Source organism: Nematostella vectensis, chromosome 6 (genome assembly GCF_932526225.1).
Source record: "Nematostella vectensis chromosome 6, jaNemVect1.1, whole genome shotgun sequence".
Lineage (NCBI taxonomy): Eukaryota > Metazoa > Cnidaria > Anthozoa > Actiniaria > Edwardsiidae > Nematostella > Nematostella vectensis.
Window position 1 is genome coordinate 9,769,893 of NC_064039.1, and position 13,665 is coordinate 9,783,557.

Genomic DNA, 13,665 nt, shown 5'->3' on the forward strand with positions numbered 1-13,665 from the left:
AAACTGAAATTATTTAAAAAAATGAATTGCATACTGATAATTACCATAATTTAGTTAATTTATTAGTGGTTTGATCAGGACAAGTATCTTGAGTTAATTTCTCTCTGAGAAGCATACTGGTCTATCTAACGAGCAACGTTCGGTTTACCAAGACCCCAGTGACTATTTGGCGTGCTCCAATTGTGACCTGTTATTGACAATATGATCAGAATTATGTAAAAAGATGTTTTAGGGTTAGCTACCGTTGATCTTGAAGACTAATCGTGAATTGACAATCTTTTTTTTTGCTGCTCAACGTGAAAGTATTGTATTTCAGGTCGCGGTGCAAGGCGACACAGACAACACAGCTCTGTCAAGATCTCGATCAGTTTGAGATGGTACCTGTCAGAAAATCCTCGAGGCGAATAAACTTGAAAGATTCTTAACACAATACGAGACAAACACATCACAACACTGTTTTTCATGATGATACACACGGGTGTTTAAGGCATACAAGCAAAATCACGAAACAACAAAAATCTTACTCAAGCGAAACTCAGCTACTCTAGTACATGTGTTCTAAACATACAAGCGTGCAACGGACGAGAAGTGAGCTCTTAAATCTCTTAACGAACCAATATTGCCCTGCCATTTAAATGACGGCCCATTTAGAAGGTTGGCTATTGCGTGAGGCAACCTAGAGGCTCTAGAAGTTTTTATTCTCCAAACAATGGGTGATCAGCGGGAGAAGTCTTCAGAGTCTAAATTGTTAATGCCTGGCTTGTAGTTTACAGGGAGACTTTAAATAACCAACACGTGTGTTGGGTGTGTGGTGCTAAGGTTATCGGTTTTGTGGTCGTTGCAAGATTCGAAAAGGTCGCGGTAGCGTCTACACCTTTTCATAACTTGATTTTGAAAACGAAAACTAACCGTAATTAGGGGGAGTTTTGCCATATGGGGAAATCTGAGTAAAAACACAAACCGTTAATAAAGTGACCTATCCGGCCACGTTATTTTAGTAACAAATACTCGTACTGTTTATTAACAAACACATTTTGCGTGTTAAACTTAGTTTGCTAAGAAACCAGGTTTTCTTTCTCGCGTTTCCAAGCGATTGCATCCTTGAACTTACAAATTTTGTTAACGAGAGGCTGGCTATTAACACTATTAAACTACTAATGAGCTTTAGTGCAAAGTGAAATGTCTTTAATACGTGGATGATAAAAATCTTTCTAAAATCTTATAAAACTTGAATAACGTTATTTGATAGAAACATGAAGAAATGAAATGCGAAAAGGGAAGCCAGTTGGATTCAGATTAAGAAGGGTGTGATGAAAAGGTATTCTTGATAAGGTCAGAGAAAAGAAAAGCTCCCCAGATTGACACGAAGTGAAATTTAATCCGAGAGAACAATAGCTCAAGAAACGTTAATCCAATCAATAAAAGCTTCTAGACAGTTTTAGGATAATACGTAGCCAATTACCAGAATAGACCCCGATTCATGAATACAAATGTAACGAAACTCTGGTCCATTAGCAACATCTGTTCGAGCGTTAGTTCTGCGTCGACCTAAAATAGCGTTAGAGCATAATAAGCTAAAGAACAAAGACTTGTTGTATGGCATAGAGCAGGTAGTATATTGTCATCCCAAGTGCCTTTATTTCCATCCATCGACATTATTCGTTTCTGCTTTTGTTAACAGGAGTCGATGCATGATTTTAAGACGGTTTTGAATTTTCCGTTGGTAAGATGTCATAAGAAAGATTTGAATTTGAAATAAAAGGTTTCAAGCCCCTTATAGTCCTAAAAAGCTGACAAGATGTCGAATTAACAATTAACTTCGGTGTTTTGGATGAATCAAAGTCATGACAATTCCAAGTTAGCTTTTTAAAGATACTCTTTATTTACAAAGTTCGTTTGTTTAAAAAAAATTCATCACATATTGAACCCCTCCATTCATAGAATGAGTGGGAACTAACAATAAATAATCCTCAATTTTTCTTTATACAGGATGGCCTTTTAAGGTTGTAAAAACCTACATTTTTCAAAAAGTCGTTTTAATTACAAATTTACAAAAGAGGAACTAGTGCTTTTACAGGTTACAAAATATTTTCTTTTCTCGAAAGAAAGATTGTTCGATGTTTTGTAAAACAATCTAAGGTTTGGTAAACTAAACCTGTTAATCCGTGAAAGTGATAAAGCAGATTTTTGTAAACATTAGAACGTGCTGCTTTGCTAAGCGACGCTTCTATTGAACGTTCGGTTTCTGTGGTAAAACTCCATAGTAACTTGTTATACGATGACCATTTGCCGTCCTAAACACTAACACGATTACCTAAACTTTCTACGACTTCTACTTATGCCATTTTCTTTACAGGTCCTAAAAATGTCCTTTAAGCTTTTTAGACTCAATGAAATAAAACGTTTGTCAGTAACCCTCCGGCCGCATGACAACACAGTCTAAAGGATGTCTCGCTAGCCCACTTCGTGCGTCTATGGGTGAAGTCGCGTGTACGACAGACCCAGAGTCTGGAATAAGACTGCGATGTACAAACTGCACCGGGTGCGATGCGCCGTGCGATGGATATCCGATGGGTGACGGGTATGGCAGATCCCTGCTCATCAGTGATAGATGCGAACCACATTGATTCTTATAGTCCGAGATATTCTGCACGAAGGAGTAGTGCGGGGAAAAATGGTAGGGCGGTGGAGGCTCTGGCAGTGTGCACGATCCAGGGCAGCTTGCCATGTTAACCATAGGACCCATATGGGAAGCCATTGGTTGGCATAGGTTCGTTGGAGGAGGCATACCTATCCCTGGCATCTCCCCATAGCCATGCATAAACGGGTTTAGTCCCGGTGTTTTAAGTTTTGGACTTGTTTTGGGTTTGCGCTTCGGTTGATATTTGTAATCCGGATAGTCCTTTTTATGCAGTTCGCGCAGTCTTTTGGCTTCTTCTACGTAAGGCTGTTTTTCGTCCAAAGTGAGCGAATTCCACTCGAGTCCTAGCCTTTTGCTTATCTCCGAGTTCAACATACGCGGGCATTCCTCTGCTATCCTCCTTCGCTCTTTTCTCGACCATACCATATACGCGTTCATGGGCCGTTTAATATGATCTCCTGGTTTGGTCATGGTGCAACTGAAAATCAAGGATGCGACTTGTGACTAGTTGAGTGTGTTAAGGGTTCTGCAGCCCCCTCGTCTTGTTACGGCTTATATACCCCGCTTGGTGTAGCAAGATTACAGCGAAGAATAGATCCTCAAAAGAACAATGGGCCAAATGAATAGATCGCCCGCTTGTCCATCCATTCTGTGGCTTCGACAAGGTTAATAATTAATCACGGCATTGAATGGAAGACACTTGCCAAATTAACGACCCAGTTTTTCGTTCAACAATAGCTATGAAGGGTCTGCATGAATTATTGAGATGACTGCGATGGCTGAGTGAACACAACAAGAAACTGAAAACGGGTGGAATGTCTTATCCGACGCTTCAATGAATTGCTCTGTTCCAAACCTGATTTTCAATAGGTGTTTTTCTTTTGAAATAGTCAATTCACGAGCATCGAGTTTTGAGGTGATAACCACTCAAGCTGGGACAATCCTACGTCCTCACCTAAACGACAAACAACTAGGAAAAGCAAACTAAGCAAATAAAAATAAACAATATTTTCCATTGAATTTAGATTCCGAAATCGACCAAATGTTTTGTCTGAATTGTAAAAGGCGAGATATAATTTTATTGGTTTGTCTTTTCAAGGTTTTTGAATAAGTCTAATAAAGACAATGTTGGTTAAACGGACCTTTTAAAAGGGTCTTAATTACCGTCTATGTTCGCCTGTTTACCAGCTGTTAGGTAGGTTTATACGGTTACGATTATGCAAAATCGACCAACCTAACGAAATCTTTCGTACCGTTTGGTAAGAAAAAAGGAAAATAATTATTTCTCCATATTTCATTTCTCGCTTAGTGTAAGCGACGGGGAGGTTTCTTGATTGATTTGAAAGCTTTTTTAAACGCCCTGAGGGTAAAATCTGGTCTATTGAGCCTGAAAAGCGTAGTATTAGACCTTTACAATTCATTGTCTTTGGACAAATGGAGGAGAAAAACGAGACACAGCGAAGACCTGCCTATTAAGGATTTTATTATTTCTTTATACAATGAGTGCAGAAAACACGGTCGTCCGCAGTTTTTGAAAATAAAAATGGTAACGGAAGTATCGTGATATAAATACATGGAATGCAATCAAATGCCTTAGTCCTGATGCTATGGTGACAAGCCTACACTGGTCTTTTGAACAGTTGGTTAATAATCAGTAGCTTTGTAATTTATTATTTCTAAGAAAGCATTGTTGAACAGCTTTTCCGTAGCGAGTCTTCTTTAAAAGTGACAAGTGTTTAGAGCAAAACAGCAAGGAGGTGAAGCTACCAACCGTGTTCTACTGCGACAAGCTGGGCTGTCCTACAATAGAGCGCACGACACGTGGGATTTACACTCGATCCAAGCCCAAGAAACAAAAAGGTCTAACGCAGCATTTTCTGGGCTTCAGACTTATTTGTCTTGGCTTATTCTACCAGAAGTCGTTGGAGCATTCTAAGTATACTAAATGATTCCCACGCTCAATTGTGTAACTAACTATCAAGCTATTAACTGTCCATAATGAGTCACTCGTATATAAACAAAAATGCTATATGTCTCGCTTTGGAAAACGCCAATTTAAAACCTCTTCATAAAGCGAGGATAAAATATCATCCTATGGTTGCCTCTCATATACACACAAAGAATTAACAACATATCAAGTATTCAAGAACCGGTTTAATTCATGTCAGCCGTGACTGGCTACAGATAAGGGATAGATGCTTGATTGCTCTCAAGGGGCTATCGAGGTCTGAAGAGGCTTGCCCACGTGCGCAGGGATAAATCAAAGTCTCACACGTGTCTTTAGGACTATACAAGCCCAACATTCATAACCCAGCAACCTGAACAGGCATCGCATTGTGTGCAATTCTTCATCCTTCAACACATGTCCTGTTAAAGCTTTGTACGGGATTGTTTAAAGAGGGTTTATATAACTGTTCTTTTAGATAGTCACCTTGTTAAGGACGCAAACCAATATCTAAATCATTAATTTGCTGTTGTTTGATCGTTTAACGCGAATTGAATATGATATTGACAAAACAAACTGTTTATTTTACTTAATCCGATGTAATGTCATTAATGTGTTTTGCAAAGGCGGAAGAATTTGTACGAGCTCAACAAAGGAATATTTTATTCTTAATCAGCACAGTTTTGACTAAAAAGCGACGATTTGCCGTTGCTTGATCATTATCGAGCAACTTTATCCAAATCTATTAGCAGAGGGAGCAATAGCAGGGATATTTTCTACTACAAGTACAAACCACAAAACAATCGAACCAAAGTGCATGTTGCCGAGCTTTCCTGGTTAACGACAAGGGGATCGTCAAGAGTAAAGTCAGGGAAGCGCCGATTTGGGAAGGGCTGATTTCTCACCTGAGTGTGGTTGTTTATAAAGTTGGTGTTAATTTTTGCCTGCACCTATTCGAAATAACGCTATGGCTAATAACAGTAACACATCATTACAATGTGCAGCTATTGTATGGATATTACTTTTTGGGTCAACCCAAAACAAAAGTTGTGTTTAAATACTTTAAAGCTCCCTTCGGAGATTTTCAAGGGAAAGAAGGGAAAAAATGTACAGTCCAGAGAAAGGGGAATTAAAAATAAAAATAAAAATCCTAAATTTATTTCAACATTATGATAATACAATATGAAAGTATTAAATGTTTTGAAAACTTTAAACAAACGAAATCGGCGGTTGATTTGGCTAATTTTGGAGTCTTAAAGTAAAATTTGTCCCCTGGCCATAAGGTTAAGAAAGCGACTACCAAAGAAAAGAAAAGGAAAGTATATAAAAAAGAATAATAGTAATAGACAGAAAACGATAGATATTTAAAACTTCGATAACTCAGCTTGTTATAGAACGTTGACAGTTAAAGACCGTACTTACAATGCAAACTGTTCACTATTCGTGCACTACAAACTTTACCATATGTAGTTATTTCTTATGTAGTCATAACGGTTTTCGAAGACAAACATAATTGATTGACAGCAAAGCTAAGCAACGGGACAAAACTGTCCTTAATGGAATATTTGTTCTCTTGCTACTAACCTTGTACAAAAGAAAAACTAATTAAAAGGCAGTCCGACCAGTTTGGAGGTCCAAAGCCCACGATATATTAAACAACTTGGAATGTTACCAGAATATCTAAATATCATTTTTGGTATTAAGAAATGAGAAATCAGTCTTAAGCTATGTGTTAATGGTGTGTAATAGAGGGATGTTTGTTTCGGCACAGATGGTCTTTTATTTCTGGGTTAGCAACAGCTGCAGCTATTAAGACATCGCAAAAAGCGATCAAAAACGCTGTCTCATTTTGCGTCGCGCCAGCTTTGAAGGAATTTCTATTTATTCACAGAAGATTCTTCTAAGAAACCAGAGTCCTGAAACCATAAAAATCAAGGCCATTTGTATGAAAGTCTATCGTGCATATACCTCTAGATATGAAAATATTGGTTAAAAATAATTATATTTTTCGAAAGCATAGAGAACAGAAGATCAAAGCCCATACTCAAATCAGCAGATTCGCGCAGCATGGTATATTTTTTATTTAAAACTTTTTTGCCTTGACCGATTGAATATCAACAGTTTTCCTAATTGGTAGGCTTGGTAGGCCGCGATACAGGGCCTGAGTTTCATCGGCCACATGCCAAGTTTTTCTTCTTCTAAAAACTGTAATTTGTCTAATGCGCGCGATTTTTTCCCCATAGATTGGTCCATGGCATAGCCGAGTCCACGTGTTCTAGCGATAAAGTTTCTTTTCAAGGCATAGTGTATAGCAAAAGATCGAATTGCAATTCAGCTTTTAATTGTGTTTTGGCGACACAGCACAACAATCTCCGCCCACTTAACGAGGCCTTGTGAAGTGCTCCCACAAGGTTTTGAAGCCAAGACCATCTGGTTTGTGTGTTGTAATGCTCATATTCACACAAAATAAATGTCAAATAATAAAAATCACCGATCCGTTATAATCCCGTATTTGTATGACATTTCGCCGATTTAGAAATTAGATATGGGCTTTGGAATTAAGATAAAAGAGGGTGCTTGACAACAGACAACCTGTCCGTTCATAAAAAAAGGATTATCGTATACAATAAACCTTTTATGCAATACCTTAAAATTTGCTTTGGTCTCAGTTTGCTCCCCTTAAATGTACCGGAGCTTGAACAAATCTATGCACCTTTTAAAAGACTTTTAAAGACCAGTGCTTAACTACAAGTGCAACGGGACACGGGTAATGGAATTGATAACAAAGACAATTAAAAGATGAACAGTGTATTCACAAAGCGCATTAGACTATTAAAGCTATGAAGCTAGAAAGAAAACTCAGATTTCCAAATAGCCGACATTTAGGTAAGAGTTCTGAAACTTCTTCGTGAGTTCCGATAATCAGATCACAAAATGTAAAGATTAAGAGGTTAAAAAGAATTTGTTCTTTCTAAGATTAACCAAAAGTCAAGAGTTGTTAGCCAACACGTTTGAAAGTCACCCAAAGTTAAAGCATTCAAGGCACCATAAAATAAGTTTTGACCGTGGCAAAATCAGTATTTCTTAGCTTATCATGGTCCAAGGCAATAGAGTATCATGGCTGAAGGCACTATGGGTGAGAATCGAGAGTTGTAAGGGTGAGATTTGAACCTCGAGTCACCTTGTGGTAGCTTCGACCTGGCAATAAGTCATTGTCAGTTGGAAGTAATCTAGATTTGGGTTTAAACACTCAAATACGTCTGGCTTATTTGAGAAGCCGAACCCAAAATTAAAGCAAAAAAATATATATATATATATTGAAGATTATTCTCTTTGTAATCAGCTATGGTAGAATCTCCCCTGACAGACAGGAAACTACGAGGCTCTGGTTTGTCAGAAATTAGACGGAAATTAGTTATTACTGCTAAATTAACAACACTTTTTGTATATTCGCGCAGAACGAGCAAGTTTCACTACACAAAGACCCCATCTTTCGTCACGATGTTAGACTTTTCGCGAGGTCGATGCGGAGACACCTGAATAGTGAAGCCCCACTGTGAAATCATCTGTTTTTTTTTTTTTAGAGGTACTTTCGTTTTGAGACTCAACTGTAAAAAATGCACTTTGTAAACAACATTTGGTATTCAAAAACGCCAAATCAAGAGCAGATGCCACGAATTTACGTTATCTCGCATGGATTTTGTTTGTTTGTTGTTTTGTGTGTGCTGGCCCACAACCCGGCGGGGCGTTAGGCTAATTGACTTAATCCCTTACCAAATTGACAAATAAAGAGCTAGGGGGTTGGGAAACGGTTAAAAAATAATGGCGTTGGGAAAACACAAACAACTAGCAAATCAACTACTTCTTAAAATGAGGAGAAACATTAGATGAAACATGACGTGAGAGGAAGTTAGGATTTTGTTTTATGAAACCTCCATTGCAATCTATCGTTATCAGTAAAAAGTATTTATTGTCTATGATCAGTTATTGATGTTTTGCTATATTGCTTAGCTGACCAAAAACGCAAAGTGTTGTGTTAATCTCAGAACCTGTTAAATCTAACCATAGCGTTCTTCGAGCTTTTTTTTTGTAATAGCATATCCTCCTTGACACACCTTGATGCAATAAGTTATGGTCATTGAAAAGCGCTATCAACGATATCGTGTTTGTTCATTTTGCTGATGATATACGATGAACTGGTAGTGTTAGGCAGACTGCCCTAAAGACGAAAATTCGGAAGTCGACTTAAGTTTTATATCCAATACTTTAGTGCAAAAACAAGACTACTCCTGTATTTTGCTTGATTCTATTTGTTTTGCTATGTGCACCGCTATTGTTGAATTGAACTAAACAATAAGAGGTTGAGAACGAGTATTAAACATAACAGGGACTTTAACATGCCACCATACGTGCGCTCCGAGTAAAACAATCAGGAAGACAAAGGGTACTATTCACGCTGAATACATAAGAGCAGAGTATATAAGATCAGTGAATATGAATAAATTATGGTATTGCTCAACTGTAGTGGAGTGAAGAGTAAATGCTTTGTCTGCTCTAAATTTATATCGTTGTTGTACATTTTCGATCAATTTTGTTTAAGTTTTAACTCGTCTACCATTATCATTTTCATTTTTTCTATAAATACTGTTTCATTTAGATGTCTTGTAGAATATATCGTAGTGGTAGCTAGCTGATGTTGATGTTGTTCCGGGCGAGGAGCCGGCAGCCCATGTGCTCGGACAGGAGAATAAAAGTCAAAATCAATTTCGAAAACTCAAATTAACGAAGCGAAACAAACATAGAATGTGTGAAATCGTTTAATTTATGCAGTTGCCATTCCATATCCTTACACTTCCCTGCTTCAAGGCACCCCGTAACCTTTGCCATATCAAAAGCAGTATCCTTCTCCCAAAACTACAACCTCTTCTAAAGCGGAATAAACAAAGAAAGAACAATACCTCACTACCTGTAAAACCCCGTACGGACCCACAGAGGAGGACAGTTTTGACCCAGTACAACTGAGGGGTTGTAAAGTTAGCCTGTTTTTAAAACTGTCACCCCCCCCCCCCCCCCTCAAAAACAACAAAATATGTAGCGAGCGGTTGTACTCGCGTGATATAACCATGAAATAAGACAACAATAAACTTTATGATATAAGGATAAGGAAGGAATTATACGGATATAATTCCTTTTGTTCGTATCTACAGATATCACACTGACGATTCTACTGTTGTCAAACCATTCAGACGGCTGACAAGCTTCTCCTCCAGTTCCTTTTTCCCTTCCTGTATTTTTCGATAATTCGACAGCCATATATCATTTGTCCGCAAATGCCTCGTCTTGGTGTGGCAAAAATACGTTGCTGTATTGTTGTTGAGTCGCTTTCTCTGTCTCGATGTCACTGGCATCGCTTTCTCACTCGGCAGAGCTTGTTGATTCACAGGGAGAAGCGCTCATTTTCGTGAATGAAGGTGCAGACTGCGCGCGAGCTGACAAGTTTGATTAGGGACTTTAAGAACCGAGAACGCGGCGGGTCTAAGACGCGACCGGAAGTGTTTTTTTCACATTTTGCCCAACAGCGCATGCGCATGCAGTTCTCTCTTCTTGGCGGGAACGCGACGAATCGAGTTTTGAAGTGCTGTAGAAAACGTGAGTATTCAGCGATACTTTTAATAGAAAGGAAGCGTATTCCAAATATTTTTTCATTATGTATGTGAAGTTTATTGCTTTTTCTAGAGGTAGAGGTTTTACAGAAGTCAAGGGAATCGATTTTTGATTAAAAATGAACGTTTTTTTCTTAGCAGGTGTGTTCAACCATGGCATCAAACGTGCGAGATGCAAAGGACAAACCTTTAAAGTATGTCATCTCATTATCTTTGAATCTATAGTGTATTTTCTACGTTCTTCTGTCATAACTTCTCGTGGATTTCTAAATAACGTAGGCTATACTGTTTAGCTTATTACATAACGGAGCGTAAAATACCCATTTGAAAAGCCATCCTTTTTTTTTATAAGTAAGATATTTTAAAGTTTAATTAACTTAAGTAAAGTAAATTTTTTATCGGGTTTATTAGACTAATTTTATCGGAAAATAACTTCTATTTATACGTGAATGTACTGATGTTTTGGGTTCTGATTTTGTTGTTTTACCTTGATTCAATTTGTCAATAATTTCATTTTCATACAAATGGAATACATTGGTCTTGTAATGTATTACTTATAAGTAATACACATGGATAATCTCTTACATGTCTGTAAAAAAAGGTTCAAGCATCCATGTTGTCAACACTCATGTGCAACACTGATAGCTTGGACAAAAAAGTTTACACTTTATTTTGCTTTTATTTAATTATCTAAATCTTACCATCATGGCCCACATTAATTAAAAGCTTAATTATGTATTTAGATCTATCTTTATTGTCTTGCAAACTTTGTTTTCATTTTTCTCAGTCATATTTGATTGTGTTTGGAAAGTCACACAAGTTCGCTGTAGGGCTTTTTATTCAATATTTAAACATTCTATCAGGGATATAATGGTGTGCATGTTGCAATAACAATTTTTTTTACACAGCAATGTGTTCATGTACTGGTCGACCTCCCACAACATAATGTACTGTAGGGAAGTCCTGTTTACCAACCCCTTCCAGTTCAAAAAATCTTCAACTGGGAGAACGGAAGCGTGGAAAAGCCTTGCTGACACTCTAAATAAGTGTGACACTCCAATGTTTAATGTGGACTCAAGAGCAGTAAGGGACCACTTGGGAAACTTGATTAAGAAGTACAAAAAGCAGATGAGGGCCGAGGAGAGGGCATCAGGTATCGCCCCAGATGAGCCCAGTGAGCTGGACCAATTGATCGAACAGATTATTGAACTGGAAGAAACTACAGTACCAGAGGATAGTCAGCGTCAGGCGAAAGAAAAGGCTGATAAAGCCAAAGCTGAGGATGTCAGACTGACAGCTATGGAAAGGCTGTCATAGACAAAGAAGAGAGATTTCAGAGAGGGTGATGTGGATGTAAAACCTAAGCGACAAAGAAGGAAGGGAGGAGATGCAATTGAGTTTTTGAAAGAGAGAGCTGACAAAAACAGTGAACTTAGAGAAAAGGAGCTCAACATGAAAAAGGAAATGCAACAACAACAACTACAATTGCAGCAAAAGAATACAGAAATGATGCAAGCTATGGTACAGCAACAACAACAACAACAACAGCAGCAGCAACAACTCCAGCAGCAACAAATGCTCATGATGCAACAGTTCATAGGAGTGATGGGGAAATTGTTGAACAAATAAGTATTTGATATATGACATGAAGAAACTGTATACTTTCCAGTTTTTAAATTTTACAAGAGCATAGTTGAACCTTACAATAAATGCACTGTATTGTATGAGAAGGTGATATTTAGACATATTTTTTGCAAATTTAATTTATTCATCTGAGTCAAATATCAAGATACAAAAACCTATTTTGAGAAACCTTGGTAGCTTAAATTTCCTTGAATTATAAAAAAAACTATTTAGGCTAAATTGAAAAATTCAGGTTCTTATGCGCGCGGAACTGCTGTACAGTATAGTGTCTATTTGTGCTTGATTTGCACAAAAATGTTATTTTTTATTTAAAAACAATAGTTAAAATTTTTATTATCATACAAGATTATATATCTTTAAATACATTTTGTAGAAAACATAATATATTTTACAGCAAATGTTTCTATTTTTCACTGTTAACAATTACATATGCACCATTATAAAAGTGATGTGCACATTTTTGTTGTGTTGTTTTGTTGCCCCACCTATCACTTGTTTAAATAGTTTGTCACTGTACTACCTGCATTATACAAACTCAATTTGATTGTTTATTTTCTTTAGTTGAAATAGTCAACCAGTGTAGGAGGATCAAGTCCAAAATATTCAGAGGTTGTGTTGGAGTAAAGGCATGTTAAGCCATTTCTCAGAAGGGCACAGACCATGTACATCTTTCCAACATGACTGAGTCCAATCTTGAGATTTTTCTTGAAGTCAAGAAATTTGAAATAGTTTATAATGTCAGCAAAAAGCCATTCAACTGAAATACGGACTGTACTCATGGATTCGTTGAAGTCTTGCATTGGCCCATTGAATACACCCATTCTAAAAGGCGCTTGCAGATGGTTGCGTAGGGGGTATGCTGGATCCCCATAGATGCACATTTCTTGACCAGCTGGAGAAAAAGCATGTTGTGCCAAGCTGTCGTACAATCCTGAGACTGCCAACATTCTTGCATCATGCATCCTCCCCTCTAAAAAAAGAAAAGTTAACATTAGTAAACTGCATACTTATGAATGCATCATTCACCCTTTACCCTCTAAAAACAGAGGATTGTACATCAAACACCCCTGTATCCACCCCTTCCAAAGTTGTTGTAAAAAGGGAGTGGGTGGGTTCTTTGTTTTTCGTGCTGTGTTTTTTTCTAAACTTGATATACCATTGACTGATAAAACATACGGATAAATATCTCACCTACTGGTCCAAATAGTTGGCCGATGAGCCCATTGGGCAATGCAACAGACTGGTATTTGAGAGCGTGTACACGCTTGTGTCCGTTGTAAACAACTCTCTGATTCAATCCTGGTCTTGTTATTGGGCGAACTGTCCCATCTACAAAGCCAAAGCAATTATCCAAGGCTGCACCTTTGTTGTGAATGGCATCAGCATATGTTTGCAATGAATTGGGGGACAGGATAAAGTTGTTCCACTCTGTTATACGGTGGTGGTGAGCATTGTAGATCCATTCAGTCACTTCATTGCAAATCATGCTGAGCTCTGGCACTGATCTACCGAATATGGAAATCATGTCTGACAATCTGCAAGGATAAGCAAACCGCTTCAGCACGACACACAGCCCTTCTGTTGCATCACAAACCGTGCCGTTAGCACATGTAAACGTATCAGGCATTTTTAAAGCATCTACAAGCAAAGGAATATCTCTCTTTTCAAATCTAAAGTCGGCCTTGCACTCAGCGGGATCTTTATTTTCCAGACAAAATTCTTCGTAGTCCCAGTGGCAAAAAGGCAGGTTTTGCGGCGTGTATTCTTCGAAA

At 37.9% G+C, this 13,665-nt stretch overlaps 1 protein-coding gene and 1 pseudogene across 1 annotated transcript; one reads left to right on the forward strand and one right to left on the reverse strand.

Annotated features, from left to right (window-relative positions):
• Window positions 1-1,858: 1,858 nt before the first annotated feature.
• On the reverse strand, window positions 1,859-3,306 carry LOC5519875 (transcription factor Sox-21-B). Its single transcript, XM_001639701.3, has one exon. The coding sequence runs from the start codon at window positions 3,110-3,112 to the stop codon at window positions 2,408-2,410; it is 705 nt and encodes a 234-aa protein (XP_001639751.2). The 5' UTR covers window positions 3,113-3,306; the 3' UTR covers window positions 1,859-2,407.
• A 7,861-nt stretch (window positions 3,307-11,167) lies between these two features.
• Window positions 11,168-11,879, forward strand: LOC125567961 (annotated as a pseudogene).
• The last annotated feature ends 1,786 nt before the right edge of the window (window positions 11,880-13,665 follow it).